The sequence below is a fragment of the Magnolia sinica genome, chromosome 19 (genome assembly GCF_029962835.1).
Source record: "Magnolia sinica isolate HGM2019 chromosome 19, MsV1, whole genome shotgun sequence".
NCBI lineage: Eukaryota > Viridiplantae > Streptophyta > Magnoliopsida > Magnoliales > Magnoliaceae > Magnolia > Magnolia sinica.
Genome location: NC_080591.1, coordinates 38,087,686 through 38,104,846, shown reverse-complemented (window position 1 = coordinate 38,104,846; position 17,161 = coordinate 38,087,686). Strand labels below are relative to the sequence as shown.

General features: G+C 41.1%; 1 protein-coding gene across 1 annotated transcript in view; it reads left to right on the top strand.

Annotated features, from left to right (window-relative positions):
* Window positions 1-17,161, top strand: part of LOC131234440 (AP-2 complex subunit alpha-1-like) — a 111,629-nt gene that overhangs the window by 12,601 nt on the left and 81,867 nt on the right. The window contains exon 2 of the mRNA XM_058231313.1: window positions 11,059-11,190. Within this exon, the coding sequence (XP_058087296.1) occupies window positions 11,059-11,190 (132 nt within the window). The remainder of the gene's footprint in view (window positions 1-11,058; window positions 11,191-17,161) is intronic.

Genomic DNA, 17,161 nt, shown 5'->3' with positions numbered 1-17,161 from the left:
GTTGATTATTTTATTAAAATTTATATAATATAATATAAGTAATTAAATATATCACTTAATGAAACACTCAAACTATAATGAAATAAGTAAAATAACCCAATCCAATCATGTGTACTAATTAGACAAGTTTTTTCCCTTTTTTTTTAAGAATTTTTTTATTTTTTATTTTATTTTTTCCTTTTTATATTTTTCAAATTTTTATTATTTAAAAAAAAATGCCATGGCATATGCAATTGTGCGATCGCATATGCGAACAGCATATGCTGATCGCATATACGATTTGACAACATTGCTTGTTAGATGACACCCACTCTTAGAGCATAGGGATGGAAGGAACTATAAACTCAAATGACGTTAGAGATTATAGATACTTTGGTAGTATTAGGATATCCAAGTGAAAGAAGCTTTGAGAAAGATGAAAACAGCAAAGGCCCTCAATGAGAGGCGGAGAAGTTATTTTCGGAACTCATTAAATAACAACCACTCTTAGAGCATAGGGATAGAAGGAACGATAAACTCAAATGATGTCGGAGATTATTGATGCTTTTGTAGTATTAGGATATCTAAAGTGAAAGTAGCTTTGGGAAAGATGAAAACATGAAATGCCCTTAGATCATATGCTATACCAGTGGAGGTTTGGAAGTGTATGGGAAATGCTGGGTTATTTTGGTTGAAAAAGTTGTTTAACAAGATTGGAAGAATGAAGAAAATTTCAGATGAATGGAGGAAAAGTATAGTGGTACCTATTTATAAGAATAAAGGAGACATACAAAGCTGCACTAACTATAGTGGAATTAAACTTATGAGCTATAGTATGAAACGTTGAGAGAGTGATTGAGCAAAGACTAAGAAGGCATGAGACAAATGTATCGGAAAATCAGTTTGGGTCCATGCTTAGGAGCTCTACCACTAAAGCTATTTTCCTACTAAGACATTAGTTGGAGAAATATAGGGAGAGGAGGACCTCCATGTGGTCTTTATTGACTTAGAGAAAGCATATGATAAGGTCGCTAGAGAGTTAATTTGGTGGGCATTGAGCCTGTACCTTTTCGCATTGGTTCTGGATGAGTAAACTAGGTATTTGTAAGAAGAGGTCCTATGGTGTATGTTGTTTGCAAATGATGCTGTTTTGGTTGACAAGATGGGGGAGGGCATAAACTCGAAGCTAGATATATGGAGGGTTGCTTTTGAATTTGAAGGATTTAAAATTAGTCGGACTAATACAAAGTGTGTGTGTAGTTGAGAGATAACTGAATTTTTATTAGAACTCCCAAAACTGAGGAAATAATGCGGCCCAAACAACCAAAATCAAACATTCACAAAAGGAGAACCCACCGAAGCGGCCTTTACATAAGTAGCTTTACCTGAAACAAGACCTTTGACTTTCTTGATAATCTCATCCCCTCTCTTGCACAAATTCCGAAAACACCACCCTTTCCTAGCGCTCCAAATAACCCAAAAAACTGCCATGATAATCAATCTTCACATCAGTTTGTCGGATTTACCAACTACTTCGTGCCATGCCCACAATAGACCCTCAGTTGTCTTCATCATTACCCAGTAGGTCTGAAGCAAGGAAAGAATATAGTCTCATGCTCTAACAACAAAAGTGCAATGAATGAAGAGGTGATCAATCGTCTCCTCATTCTCCATGCACATCATATAGATGTTGAGGAGAATTCTTTGAAGATTGTCAATCATGAATCCTTTTTTGACCCACGAGCCAAACAAGGACCGCCACATAAGGAGGGGCTCTGTAGAACCAATGATGCACACCAAGAAGTGTAGGAGACTTGGAAATCAAACTGAATAGCGGCCTGCCAGAGAAATTCCTAGAACCATGCCTTGGACAAAGAATCAATTTTATTCATGAACTGCAGGCTTGACGTTCTTTAAGAAGTCTAGTAGCCCGGCAAACTCGACTATCTCCTCATCCAACATCTATCTTCGGCAGGGAGGATGCCACACCACCAACCCCCCATAGACAGAAAAAGAATCCACCGCTTGAACAAAATGGTCGGGGTTTGGTAAGCAACTCGAGATCTTGAAGCGCTTGATCTTCGCACCATATGTCCTTCCAAAAGCGAATGCAATTCTCGTTTCCAAGCATGAAAGAAATACCCTTTCAAACCAGATGTTTATTTGCCGCTTCCACTTGCCAAACATAATATGTGGAGTGCAATTTTAACAATAGGAGTGAAAACGAGGAATTAGTTAAGATTGTTGACCAAGAAGTTTCCAAAATGACCATTTTGGATACCTTAGGTCAATAATCTATGAGAGTGGAGAGATTAACAAGGATGTTGACTATGGAATTGAAGCTGGGTGGAAAAATGGAGATGCACCTTTGTAGTTTTATGTGATTGTTGTGTACCACTCAAATCGAAAGGGATATTTTATATGATAGTTATAAAAGCAACCATGCTTTATGGGATAAGATGCTAGGCAGTTGAGGAACAACATGTGTATAGGATGATTGTAGATAGAATGAGGATGTTGAGATAGATGAGTGGCAAGAAGAGGAAGGATACAATTAGAAATGAATGCATTGAGGGCAATGTTCATAATATTGATACTATCGGCCGATATTATTGTTATCGCTAGCTAGTGATACGAAACTTAGTAGAACTCACTCAGAAATGAAAAAAAAAAGGGAATTTTGTGTATCATGCGATATATCACAAGATATCTCAAAATACTGTGCGATATCGCCTATATATTGCAAGATATCGTGAAATATTGTGCGATACCGATGATAAAGCAGACATAATTTTCGGCGATATGAGGCAAAATCCTCACTACTACCCCCATAGATTCGAAAAAATATATATATAAAAAATAAAAAATCTCTCTTACCTCAAAGATCTGTATTAGGTAATCGCCTTCGACCGAATTTGGTGGGCCAAACGTCGAGTTGGATCAGGTAAAAAAGCCTTAAAAACCTTTTTTTTCTCTTCCGGAGAGATTCTTTGGAAAAAATCAGATTCCTGCTGAGGTTATGGGGATTTTGGGAGGGATTTGGAAAAGGGATGGAATTTGGGTGAGATTTTTGGGCTTTCAAACGGATTCAAAATCGCAGGACCTTTCGAAGCTTACGGAGAAGAAGACGAGGTCGAGGGTTTTGTTGGCTCGCTCTCTCCTTAACTAAGGAGTGGATTCGATGCGACTAAGGTGTATTTAAAACGGTACAACACTTACGGTGGGGCCCACCTTGATGTACATATTTTATATCCATTTCGTCCATATGTTTTTAGGTATAAAATTAGGTCATGGGACAAATAATGAGGCAGATCCAAAGCTCAAGTGGACCCCATCACAGAAATAGTGGGGATTGAATGCTTACCATTAAAACTTCTTGAGGGCCACAGAAGTTTTTGATCACGTTGATATTTGTGTTTTCCCTTAGTACATATCTTCTTGTAATCATGAACAGGTTAGATCGCAAATAAATATTATGATGGGCCTTAGGAAGGTTTCAAGTTTCAATGGTGGTTGGATTGTCCCCATTGTTTTCTGTGGTGGGGTCCACTTGAGCTTTTGATTTGTCTCATTCTTTGGTTGATGCCCTAAAATGATCTATCCAAATGGATGGATGGTGTGGATACAACACACGCATCTTGGTGTGGCCCACGCTCAAGGTCCCCCACTCACATAACTCGTCCGTGTGCAGCGGACTGACAGCGGATTAGTTGTTACCCCGGGAACAACTTAATGGGTGTTACACTGACTGTGTGGGGCCATCTTGATGTATTTTTTATATGTCCATGCCATCCATCTGTTTTTCCACTCATTTTAGGACGTTGTACCAAATCCTAAGAAGATCCAAATCTTAGATGGACCATACCACTACAAACAGTGATGAATGACCATTAAAAACATTTCATGGGCCACAAGTTTTGGATCAAGCTTATCTTTTTATTTTCCCTTCATCCAGATCTTCTTGACATTATCAACAGTTCGATTGTAAATAAAAATTACAAAAACCTTATGATGGTCTCTTTGGAATTTTTAATGGTGGGGCACTCAATTACCGTTTCCAGCGGTAAGGTCCACCTGAGATTTGGATCTGCATAATATTTGGAACCCCATCCTCAAATGGGTTGGAGAAACAGATGGACGGCGTGGATACACAAAAATACCACCCACGTGGGCCACACAATAGTGGTAACACATACTAAACTATTCTCGTGTAACACCTAATTCACTCCCCCGTGTACTGGGGGACTACCCCAACTCGGGGGTGGATGCGGATTTCAAAGTTCCTGTGTTAGGAACCTAAGTGGGGTCACTGTGATTTTTGTGATGAATCCACCCCGTCCATCCGTTTTGCGTGATCATTTTAGGACATGTGGCCAAAATTGAGACAGATCTAAGAGTCTAGTGGGCCATACGAGAGGGAAAACTGGGGAAAGAAATTCTTACCATTGAAACCTTTCTGGGCTCCAGCTTGATATTTATATGACATCCAAACCGTTTATAAGGTCATTCCCACTGGGATGAACTGAAAACACTAAAAGCTTAGCCTAATACAAAACTTTTGTGGCCATACGAATGGCTTAATGGTAGTTGCTCAATCTCTGTTGTTTTATCTCGTGTGGCCCATGTGGCTCTTAGATCAGGCTTAGTTTTGGCTGCATCTCCTAAAATGATCAAGCCAAACGTATGGACGGGTTGGATTCATCAAAAAAATCATGGTGGTCCCTCCCATGGTGGTTCCTCTCAGCAGGGGAACTTCTAGGGAAAGGATTTCGCAGTAAATCTGTGTCCACTCTAGGTGCTGTTTTGGTGGATCCCTAATTGTGGGGCCCACCGTAATGCATGTGCCTTACATCCACACTGTCCATCCATTTTGAAAGCTCATTTTCGGGCATGATAAAAAAAAAATGAAGCAGGTCTAAGTCTTAGGTGGACCATAACATAGTTAACAGTAGTAATTGAATCCCCACCATTAAAACTTCATGGGGTCCACTGGAATTTTTATTCGCCATCCAACCTGTTGGTAAGGTCACAAAGACCTGGATGAAGAGGCCACACAAATATCAGCTTGATCTAAAGCTTTAATTGCTTTTTTTTTTTTTTCAATTAGACAACGCATAACTTAGGACACTATACAAAGGAAACCTATTATGTGCACTTCTTTTTTAGATTTTATGATTTAAAAGTGTGTATTAAGGTCTTTTTTAATAATCCCTGATGTTTCATTGAAAATTCAACCATTTTCCTAATGTTTCCCCATGTTTCCCAAAAAGTGCGATAAATTACGCGATACAAACAATATATCCTGTGCGATAACTGATACGTATTTATATCCCAAGGTTGTGATACATTATGCGATACCGATATTTCGAACACTGATTGAGGGAACTTAGGAGTAGATGAGGAAGGATACAATTAGAAATGAATGGATTGAGGGAATTTAGGAGTAGCACCAATAGGTAATAAAATGAAGGAAAGTAGACTTAGATGTTTTGGTCATGTGCAACGGAGACCAAGAACTGTGCCAATTAGGAGTGAATTGGTACAAGAAGGCTTTGAAAGGGCAAGGGGAAGGCCCAAAAGGACATGGATGGAGGTTGATGCAGGACAATTAACCACTTGCTCTAAAAGCTTAAACTGTTAGAGCATGGCGAATCCTTTATCTCATACCCTAGGCCCCACATCTCATGGGTTAGGACCTCGGCCGAACCCCACTCGTGGGCCCCAAATCACATGGGTATTGCCTAACATGGGCCGCCCACCCCGAGTGTGTTCCCGCATCCCATAGGCTACCCCACTTGAGCCCGGTGTGAAATGCGCATTAATCACCCCTGATGAGGAGTATTGAACAAGAGATCTCCCCCGTGGGCCCCGCCCACCCCGAGTGCGCCCATGCATCCCACAGGCGACCCCACTCGAGCCCGATGTGAAAATGCCCCTGCATTAGAGGTACTAAGAAAAGACTTGCTGACCTATGGTCTAACTAAAGGTAGTGCAATAGAGACCAAGAACCGTGCCAATTAAGAGTGAGTTGGTGCATGAAGGCTCTAAAAGGGCAAGGGGAAGGCCTAAAAGGACATGGACGAAGGTACTAAGGGCTTGTTTGGATTCATGGAAAGTAAGGGATAGGAAATAGTGTTTCCCACGAAACTCACTTTTCATTGTTTGTTAAGCCGTTCTTTGTGGGAAATTGTGGGAAATACTATTTCCCACTTTCTATCTTTGCTAGAAAATAAATAAATTTATTTTCCTACCTCCATCTCTAAGAAATGCATTTTCCCACGGTGGAAGGAAAATAGGTTTTTCAAAGGTTAAAGCACATATATGCCACCATCCATGTTCAATCGCCTCACATATGCTATATTGTGCCAAATGAGACATTGTCCATCTTCGGTCATGCCCCACATGTGCCACTGCCACATGTGCCACCATCCACTTTATATTGTGCCCCACGTGTAAGGAGCCTTCAATGTGCTAATGTGCCACGTTTCACCATGCATTTTCTCTTGTGCCTCACTTGCTATTGTGCAACATGTAACATAATTCATCTTACTTGTGCCCCCACATGTGCAAAGCACACCACATGCACCAATGTGCCGCACGTGCCATTTTCCATCTTCAATCCTCCAAATATGCCACATGCCAATGGGCACAAGAGTTGTCATCTGGCTTTAGCTCCCACTTGTCCAAATGTGCCAATGCATCTTGTGCCACGTGCGACCGTACAACTTCAAGCACCTCACATGTACCTTGCGTGCCACAATTCAGCTTCAAGCACCTACATATGCCATGTATACCACATGTGCCATTGTTCATCTCTAAGCATCCCACGTGCTAATCTGATACATGCTAGTGACTACCTAAAAATTTTTCCGAGAAGATTTTTTTTATTTTGCCAAACAGCAAACTTAAAATTGGATTCTAAATTTCTACAAAAATCTTGTTGAATAGCAAATGAGGGAAACGATATTTCTTTCCCCACAGTCTCTTGAAAATAAGGTTTCCCAAGGAACGCTATTTACTTTCTAATGCTTTTCATGAATCCAAACAAGCTCTAAGAAAAGACTTGATGACCTATGGTCTAACTAAAGGTATGTGCCTTGATAGAGTGGAATGACGGAACAAGATTCATGTAATTGACCCCAATTAATTGGGATAAGGCTTAGATGATGATGGAGATGATGAAAGAATCTCCCAACCATATCATTGATGAGCAAAGTAGCATGTTGCACCTAAAAGCCAGTCCATTAGGCGTATCATATGCTAGGAGGATTTGTCCATCTTGGAGAACGCCAAGCTGAACCCATCATATCCTTTATCTCTATTTATTTATTTACTAATTTTTGAATGGCATCCTATATCATTATTTATCGTAGGGATTTGCATATGTTGTTGAATTTAACTTCCGCCAACCCCACGGGAATTCTCACACCCTTGGGGACACAACTTTTGCAACTTATCGTCTAGTCCAACACTAATTGACCAAAGAAAGGATAAAGAACTCCCGTTGCAATTCATTTGACTGTCTGAAGTTGTGAGCTTCTCAGTGGAGGCCTTAGATTTACATTTTCTCAAATATTTAAGATCATTGAGAAGGAATGGAAATGCTTCATATCCATTATTTTTCCTTCCAAAAAAAGAAAAAATAAAAGAAAAAGAAAAAATAAAAAGGATATGTAACATAGACTAGTCCCTTTTGCTTGTAGTGACATGTTCCACGTATTTCACCATGCAAACACAACAATGTTTTAATCGATATGAATACTTAGGAACTAAAGCTATCGAATCTTTGATTGAATGCAACAGCTGAGGAGGTTGCCATCTCACGTCAACAAATCCAAAAGAAGTGGAGAAATTTTGTGTTGCAGTTTGTCTCTGTCTAGTTTGTTACTTGCCAATGCCTTAGCTCTTATTGCCAACCAAATGGAAGTTAAGCGCTACAACTCAAGTCCAATTATCACCAAATGATTCAAGGAGCCAACATGACTAGTTTGTTTGAATGATAATTTAACTAAGAAAACCAAACTTTTTGTTCTACATTGTAAGTGGTCAAATCCATTTCCCTTGAGGTTAAGGTGATCATTTTATGTCAACTCGCATTGGATGGTTGAACTTGAAAGTCACTTAGAAATCCATTTCCCTTGAGGTTGTTTGTACATTCTCTATCAACTCTCATTGGATGGTTGGAGAACTAGGAAGTCACCTAAAGCTTAACATGTTAGGTACTCCACCTAGAAGCTCCCTTTGATGACCATGATGTTTCTCTAGATAGGATTGTTGGAAGAGTTATAAACTTTTTGGTGTAGATCTCATTTACAACGCATTGAGGATCCATGTGGTTTGGCGATTCCTCAATTATATGTTGAATCGGTTAGGATTTGTGCTGAAATGGAGAAAGTGGGTTCGAGAATGCATTCAGTTGGTTGTTTTCAATCTTGTTTAATGGATCTCTTAAAGGTTTCTTCAAGGTGTCAAGAGGTCCTTTTCAGGGGAACCCCCTCTCGCCTGTCCTGTTTGTGGCGGCAGCGGAAGCATTGAATTGGATGTTGTATAGAGGGGTGTCGGTTGGGCTCATTAGTGGTTTCAGGGTGGAGAATGCAGATTTTAAAATTTCTATCTTCAGATTGTTGACAACACTCTTTTATTTTTGCGATGCAGATGTTTAGTAGGTAGACAATTCGAGGAAAGTCATTTGTTGTTTTCAAGTGCTGTATCTTGAAGGTGAATATATCTAAGTGTGAGTTGTTGGGAGTCGGTATATCTTAGGAGGAAGTCACTGCACTAGGTTGCTGAAGGTTTATGGGTGTCAAGTCGGCTTTCTTCCTTCCACGTATCTCAGACTTCCTCTATGCATCGATAGACTTGCGAGGCACCTATGGGATAAGGTTGTTGAAAGGTTCAAAAGGAAGCTGTCCCAGATGGAAGAGCCGTTATCTCTCTTCGGGTGGAAGACTAACCTTTACTAAGGCGGCCTTGTTCAACTTGCCACTAAACTTTGTCCTTGTTTAGGTTTTCAGTTGCTGTGTTGGATGGATTAGAAATATTAAGGTGTGATTTCTTATGGAAAGGTGTGTAAGAAAAGCATAAATTCCATCTAATGAAGTGGGTGGAGGTATGCAAGGCATATAATGGAGGAGCATGTATTAGGGAGCCAAAATCTATGAATTTAGCTTTGTCGGGAAATGTTTGTGGAGATTTGGGACGGAAGAGGGAAGTTTATGGAATGAGGTTATGGCTAGCAAGTATGGAGTTGTGGAAGGGGGTTGGTGGTCCAAAGAATCATCATTATACAGGGCATCGGCTCGTGGAAGGTGGTGGCCAAGTTAGCTAATGAGTTCAAGAATGAGGTGGGCTTTTCAGTGGGTAATGGGATAATGAATCTGTTTCTAGGAGGATGTGTGGTGTGGTGATAGGGTTCTCAGTGATTGTTTCCCGTGGCTAGTGACTTTATCCTCAAGTTAATATTCCCGTTTACCAATGCTATTCAGAGTCGGGTGGTGTGGTGCTATGGTCCCCTCCATGCTGTAGGAATCTTACGGAAGAGGAAGCAAAAGAGTTCATTTAGCTGCCATCGAGGCTCCATACTTGCAGATGGCTTCATTCAGATCCATGGGTGTGGAACTAGGATAAATTGGGTCAATTCTCTATCGGCTCATTCTTTAGGAAGATACATTCACAAGGTTGGGGTGATCTCAACACCCACACTGCTTTTGTGTGATCGTATGGATCCCCTCCCAAGGTAGTGGCTTTTTTGTGGTTGGCGGAAGGTAACAAAAGTGCTAATTGTCAACAATCCTGAGAAAATGAATATGATGATACCCAATATTTGCGTGATGTGTATGCGAACTGTGGAATTGGTCGACCTCCTTCATTGTGACTTCGCTAGAAAGGTTTGGAAATGGTTTTTCAATATATTCAAATTCTAATAGGTGATGTCAGGGCCTATTCATAGCTTCCTTTTATCTTGGCATGGAAGTGGTGGCAGCTGAAAAGGTAAGTGATTTGGTGGCTCTCTCTTCTAGCTGGTCTTTGGGAATTATGTGGGGAGAGGAACAGTTGATGCTTCCGGGATCAAAGGCGTCATCTGGAGGAACTTTTTAGAAGGGTAAAATTGAGATGGGCCGGAAGTATAAAGGCTCTTGTTGAATTTCCCTTTGCTTCTTTATCCAGGTCTTTCCTTTTGTAGTTTCTGCACATATATCTCATCTATGCGATTTTAATAAATCTATCATTACCTTTAAAAAAAGGCAAAGCAATGAAGAATTGGAAGCCAGAGGAGATTTGCATTTGAAGTGTCTTTCCTAGACGAAATCTCTGCCGATCACCGACTCCAAATTCTTTCATATTTGGTAATAAATGTCTTTCATCTGAAGTGACAGTGGATGCTGGAAATTTTGACTTTTATTCATGTTAGCTCGATCGATGCTTCTTTCTTTAGTCTTCTCTTTTATTTGGAAGAGATTTTTAACCTACCTCGTGCATTTCTAACAGGAAACTTATCTAAGATCTCGTGAAAATGAAACACCATAATCATAAGTAACGCATCTCACATCCAATTTTCTTTTGGCATTTAATGTTCGTTAATTGCCTTGAATTGTTGACATTAACTCAGCGTTCAATTTGGATTTTAATTTCTGTGTTCTCTTTAGAGGCACCTGTTGTGCTCAATTGCATGCAATGTGTGGAGTGGATGTTATTTGTACTTGGCACAATAACTAGAAGTTTATGTTGAACCTTTGAGGTTTCAATTAATCATATTCTGTTCCACAATCTGAACTTCACCACTTCCTATGTGTGAACATAGTGCAGTATCCATTATTGGAGTTGTTTGCTCGAATTTAGTTTACATGATACTAATCCACCAGTCTTCAATTATTTCAGTTGTTTTTGTATTTTTGAGAGGAATTGTTTCTTTTGTTGTTGATTAGTGGTTCGCAAAAAAATCAAGTTAAGATCACTTTTTTTTGCTCTTAAATTACTAATCTACTAGCTGAACTTCGATACATGTCTTTCCTTCACTTTATGGACCTTTAGAAACATAAAGCTGCTAGTGACAGGGCCGTTTCTTTTTTCATTTGACAGGGTTTGACTCCTTATGAGAAGAAGAAATATGTTTGGAAAATGCTTTACATCTATATGCTCGGTTATGATGTAGATTTTGGTCATATGGAGGCAGTTTCGTTAATATCTGCACCAAAGTATCCAGAGAAACAGGTAGATTTCACACCCTCTTGACTTGTAAATCCATATCATATTAGGTATATTTCCCATGATTTACCGACACCATGAGCTTGTTTCTTACCTGAGAATTTAGCAAATTTCTTACAAATGGTTTAATAATTTGAGGTAGTGATTTAAAGCTTTGGTGGTATGCTAATGTTGTGTGCATGCATGCGCACGTGTATTAATTTTATCCATTTCAAGAAAAAGGGAAGAAAATAAACTCTTCAACCATCTGTTTAGTCCAGGGCAAACCCTGACTTCAACAGCTGGACTAGTTGAGCCAGGCAATCCTAGTGGTTTCTTCCCAAAATGGGTTTCTGGCAACCCAACCAGTTTGCCAACTGTCTGGACTGGTCCAGGTTTTAAAACATTGCGCACTCTCACATGTGGAGTGCTAATGTGCCTGACTTCATGGGCACACTAGCATGGTGGCAATAGCTTTTAAATGATGCATGAAACGATCAAACCGTTGATCTGGTGTTTCCATTCATTCCATAGTACTATTATTGGCAGGGCACAAATGGATGGTCCTAATTATATGGTGGATATCACATTAAAATTGATTCTCAAGACTCAACATCAAGAAGAGAAAAAATAGGTGTAATGATCACCTTGAAGCATCACTTGATAGGCCCCACTGTGGATTACTCATCATTCCACTTCGGTCAGATAATGATAAACATATGATAGGTCGTGGATTGAATAGAGAAAGAAGTTAGAGTGCTCGTATTTGACAGATTTCGAGCAACCACTGTAGCTGCTCCTGCTCTTATCTATTTTGGATGTAAGCGACTTGACCACTTTCATGCTTCAAATTAAAAGTAGCGCTTTCGATCTTGTTCTCATCTCCGACAATTGGGTCCGGTCCTTTAGGCGAGGCTCTTGACCTTATAGGGTGGTTCCCTTTATGGTTCAGGAATTTGTGGTTGGCTCACTTTTGTTTGTTTGGTTACAGTTCACGATCTATGGATCATTAAAGTGGATGGTTATAACAAAATGACCATCACTAAAAGGGTCATAATCATCATGGCCTGTTGATGGTGGTATGTAATGAATGGGAGGGTCTAGGTAAATGATTGGTATGTCTAGGGAGGGAGGGAGGGTCCCCACCACTGAGATACCTGGCACAAAAATTTGGCCGGTCTGCTGCCACACCTTATGGAAACAATGGACAGTTAAAGGCAAACCTGGAGACGGTTCAGATTGGTGATCGGGCCTAATGTTCTACAATGATATTGGCTGATAATGTTGTATGCATTCTCACGGTTATCCAATTGGTTTGCTTTTTCATGGTGGCCCATGAGATGTGAACTGGAGTAAAAAAAAAAAAAGAAAGCGCAGTCCAGATCCAAGATATGGTTCCCCATGTGTTTGAATGCAACTTTTTTTTTTTTTTTTTTTTTTAAAATTTTTTTTTATTTTATATAAAGATATAACAAAACTTTTATTAGAGAAGCGTGATGAGTGCAAAGAATACAACCCAACTCTACAACTCCAACTCCGAAGAGAGGATGGCATGATCAATTTCCTTTACATTAGAAGGCCAACCCGCAACATTGGATTTGATAAGATAAACAATCTCATCGATTAGAGATTTTCTATTCCCCTCACCCCAAATGGCCCAAATGACAGCTAGAAACAAAAGATGTCGAATGGCTTTCCTATCCTTGCGTACCCCTCCTTGCCACGCCCAAAACAAATCCGTGATTGAACTCAGCATCAGCCAAGCAGAGAGGAAAACTTGGATAAAGGAATTCTAAACCTTATGAGCAGCCATACAATGAATGAATAGATGATCGATTGATTCCGCATCTTCCATGAACATCAAGTAGATATTAGGAAGGAATTCTAAACCTTACGGGCGACCATACAATGAATGAATAGATGATCGATTGATTCTATGTCTTCCATGCAGATCAAGCACATATTAGGAAGGATAAGGGCTCTTCTTTGCAGATTGTTGATAGTTAAAATTCTTTTCCTCCACAAGCCATGTAATGCCGGCGCTCTAGTAGGAGCACCATAAAACCAAAATTGATACAGGAAGACAGGATGCCTCTGCTTGCCACAAATGAGCTTGTAAAAGGAATGCACCATAAAGAGACCTGAACCATGTGCTTGCCAATACATCTCATCTTCAGCTTGGGGCGAAGGATAGACTAACTTCAGTCTATTCCACTAGTCAACAAATTCAGAAATTTCATCACTAGTCATGTCCGTGCAGCACGACGGGGACCACACAATTGAGTCACCACATGTAGAGAAGCACTCCTGGAGTAAACAAAAGGATTCGTGGCCAACTGGAAGATATTGGGATAGTTAACAGAAAGTGCCCCATCTCCCACCCATGTATCTGCCCAAAATTAGATGAGACTACCTAAACCTAGGGAAAAGGAGATCTCCTTCAGAAAGAGATGCTCCGTTGAAGCCACCAGTTTCCACAAAGAAGAAGCCCAATACATAGATGATCTTTTCACCACTCAACCCCTATCTTGGACTCCATACTTAGAAGTAATGACTTCCCTCCACAGCTTTCCTTGCTCGGAAGCAAACCACCATAGCCATTTACCTAGTAGAAAAAGATTCATATTCTCTAGCACCTTGATTCGTGCCCCTCCATTCGAAACTGGCTTACAAACCTCTTCCCACTTGAGGAGGTGAAACTTCTTGTTTGATTCAACCCCTTGCTATCAAAAGTTCCTCAATTCTATGCAACATGGATTTGGGACATTTGAAAAGCGAAAGAAAGCAAACTGGTATGTTGGAGAACACCATTTTAATGAGAGATAATCTTCCCCCTAGGGACAAATACCATCTTTTACAAACTCATAACTTCCTTTCAATTCTCTTTATAACCTTGTCCCCCAAATGCTTAGCCAGTTTTCCAATGCACAAGGGAAGGTCCAAATACATCGAAGGGAAGAATCCCTTTTTGCATCCAAACACCGCCACCAAACTCTCCAGCTCGTCATCATCCCCATGCACCCTAAGCATTTCGCTCTTTGCCACATTAACGCTTAGCTTGGAAACTGCTTTGAAGCTAACAATAATCTTCCATAGGCTGTCCATCGAGGTTCGATCTTTGTTATAATGCAACAGTGTTGTTGGCATACTGAAGATGGCTAATCTGCAAGCACGCCTCCACTTGACACCCTAAATCCATTAATTAACCCAAAAATCTCTCCTTTGTGGAGCATCTTACTAAAAGCTTCTCCAACCACAACAAAAAGATTTGGGGAAAGTGGGTCACCTTGTCTAATTCCCCTAGAGGATTTAAAGAAGCCTTTTGACATTCCATTAACCAGAATGTAAAAGGAAGTCGATTGAATGCAAGGATGTATCCACTCTCTCCATTTCTGACCGCAACCCAGCGTGCCAAGCACATGGTTGGAGCCCCAATCAATATCATCATATGCTTTTTTTATTCCAATCTTGCACACTAATCCCTTCAGTTTTGCCTTAAACCATGAATTAATACATTCATGGGCAATTAAGGTGCTATCTAAGATTTGCCTTCCCAACACAAAAGCCCCTTGATTTTTCGAAATGACACTAGTGAGAACCACATGGAACGATGGGCAAAAATTTTGAAAAGAAGGAGATAATGGAATCACAAACCTCCTCCTCCTTGGAGAGTTTGCGGCCATCAACAAGTAAAGAAGAAATTCCGTTAGATCAAGCCTTTATACAAGCAAAATTGTGAACGAATGCGTGTTCTTATCCCCCCAAAGCCATATAGCTCTTGATCTTTGCCTCCATTTAATCTCTTCCTTTAATGTGATTGGTGTAAATTGTGACAATTCTGGACTTTTCTTGGCGATCTTCTTTGGAGAGCTCTTCTGTATTGTCCAACTCATGCATAAGTCGAAGAGCCAACTCAAAAGTTGCCTCCCTCTTCTAGCTTTTGATTTTATCTTTAAGCAACTGATGTAAGACCCGTAACCTTGTGAGACCGACCATATGCTTTGTTTTCAGTGCCGACATGTTCCTGGCGGACTAGATCGACGAGTTTTGATTGCGACCCTATTTCAGTATCGCAACATACCGTGACTTATACCCTAGCGATCGCGTGGAAGCTACGATTCCAATGCCGCGCGACACACCCCATTGCGACTCCTAGATTATAAGTTGCAGTTTTGGTACAATTCGAGGTGGGCCGCGCAACACACACAAACCCCACTTGCACAAATCCCAAGGTTGTCTAATCAATCCATCAATCAGCCCATCAATCACTTATGTCCCTCTCTCTTCATTAGTGAAACAAGCCCATGCCTCCCATCATGCAACCCATCTCTTGCCCATGTTTAGCCATCCCTCTCTCCTTCTCTCTCCCCATTATGCCCCTCCATCTTCTTCTAATTTTCTCCCTATCCTAAAAATTCTACCACAAATCCCCCCCTCTCATTTCTACCACCATTTGCTAGAGAGAGTAGAGAGAGAGAGAGAGAGAGAGAGAGAGAGAGAGAGAGAGAGACTGTTCGTTCGTCGATCTGAGCCGAGCCAATCATTCATCCGATATTGTGAGTATATGGGAGGATCAAAACCCTCCCTTTCTTTGTGGTTTTTCTATTTCGGTGTGCCCACAAGTCTAGGACCCACCTTGATCATGTATGGAGTGTATGGTGCACCCCATGGTGGCGGAGGCCTACCTCGATGGCCGTATCCTTTCCTTACTTTTCTTTCCTCCTTTTCTTTTAGTTATGATGTTGTTAGGCCCACAAGTGGGCCACACTGTTGGAGAGCGTGCCTCGCATGTATGGCCCACCGTGATGTTTATTTCCAATCCTACATGTTGATAAGTTTATGCAGATTTGGATGGTGGAAAGGCCACCAAATTCAAGTTGATCCAAAGCTCCTTGGCTCATTGCGAGTTGGTCCACTTGATAATGGATTGGATTTCCCACGTGGACCCCACTTTGCATGCCTTCAAAAAAAAGGAATGAGAATCCTGACGTGGACGTTCATAGCAGACGCTGGAACGATCTAACATCCAGACGCCAAAGGAACGTAGGGGTGGATGGGGCCTCCACTCGTGGGCCCCACCATGATGTATGTGTTTCATCCATGCCATCCATCCGAATCTCTAGCTCGTTTAAGCCGTTGGGCCCTGAAATGGAGCCAATCCATATCACAGGTGGGCCACACCGCAAGGTGTAGGAGTCTGGAAAGCCCATGCATCACAAGCACTTTTACATGGAAAGTTGGGTTGGTTTCCACTCATGGGACCCAACGGGATGTGTTTACTGGATTCACACTGTCCACTTGTTTCTTCAGATAATTGTAAGACATGGGTCGAAAAATGAGGCAGATCATATTTGTGAGTGGGCTGTACTGAAGGAAACAATCCTCTGCTGTTAAAATCTTCCAAGGCCCATTGTGGGGTCCCTGTTAATCCAAACCAACCCATGTCAGGGCCCATTGGACCTTGTTGGAGCTGGCCAAGATGGTGGACGGAGTAGATTAGCCTTATGGGCCCCACCTTGATAGTGCATCCAAACAAAAAAAATATATAAAAAAATGAGACCGCCAGTAGTGCCTACTGCCAGTGCCTTGGGCAGGCGGACGCCCAGCTTGGGTGTGGAGTGGGGCCCACTCGTGGGACCCCATGATGTATGTGACTTATCCACTCCATTCATCCGTCTTGCTAGATTATGTTAGGCCATGGGCCCAAATATAAGGCTGATCTGAATCTCAAGCAGACCGCACTGAAGGGAAAAGTGGTCAGGTATTGTTGCCCATTTTCCACAAATGGGGCCCAAATCGACCTCTTCTCCGACACAACTCGTTTCTTTCTCACTCGAATTCAGTCCACCACAAGCTCCTCACCATCCTCTGTTGCAAGGTCAATATCCAATACCTCTCCCGGACATCCTCCTATTACCATAAACGATTCTTTGTTCCATAGTTCCAGAAGGATCTCCCAAATGAGATGCCATATCTCTTCCTGACTGAAGATAGAATA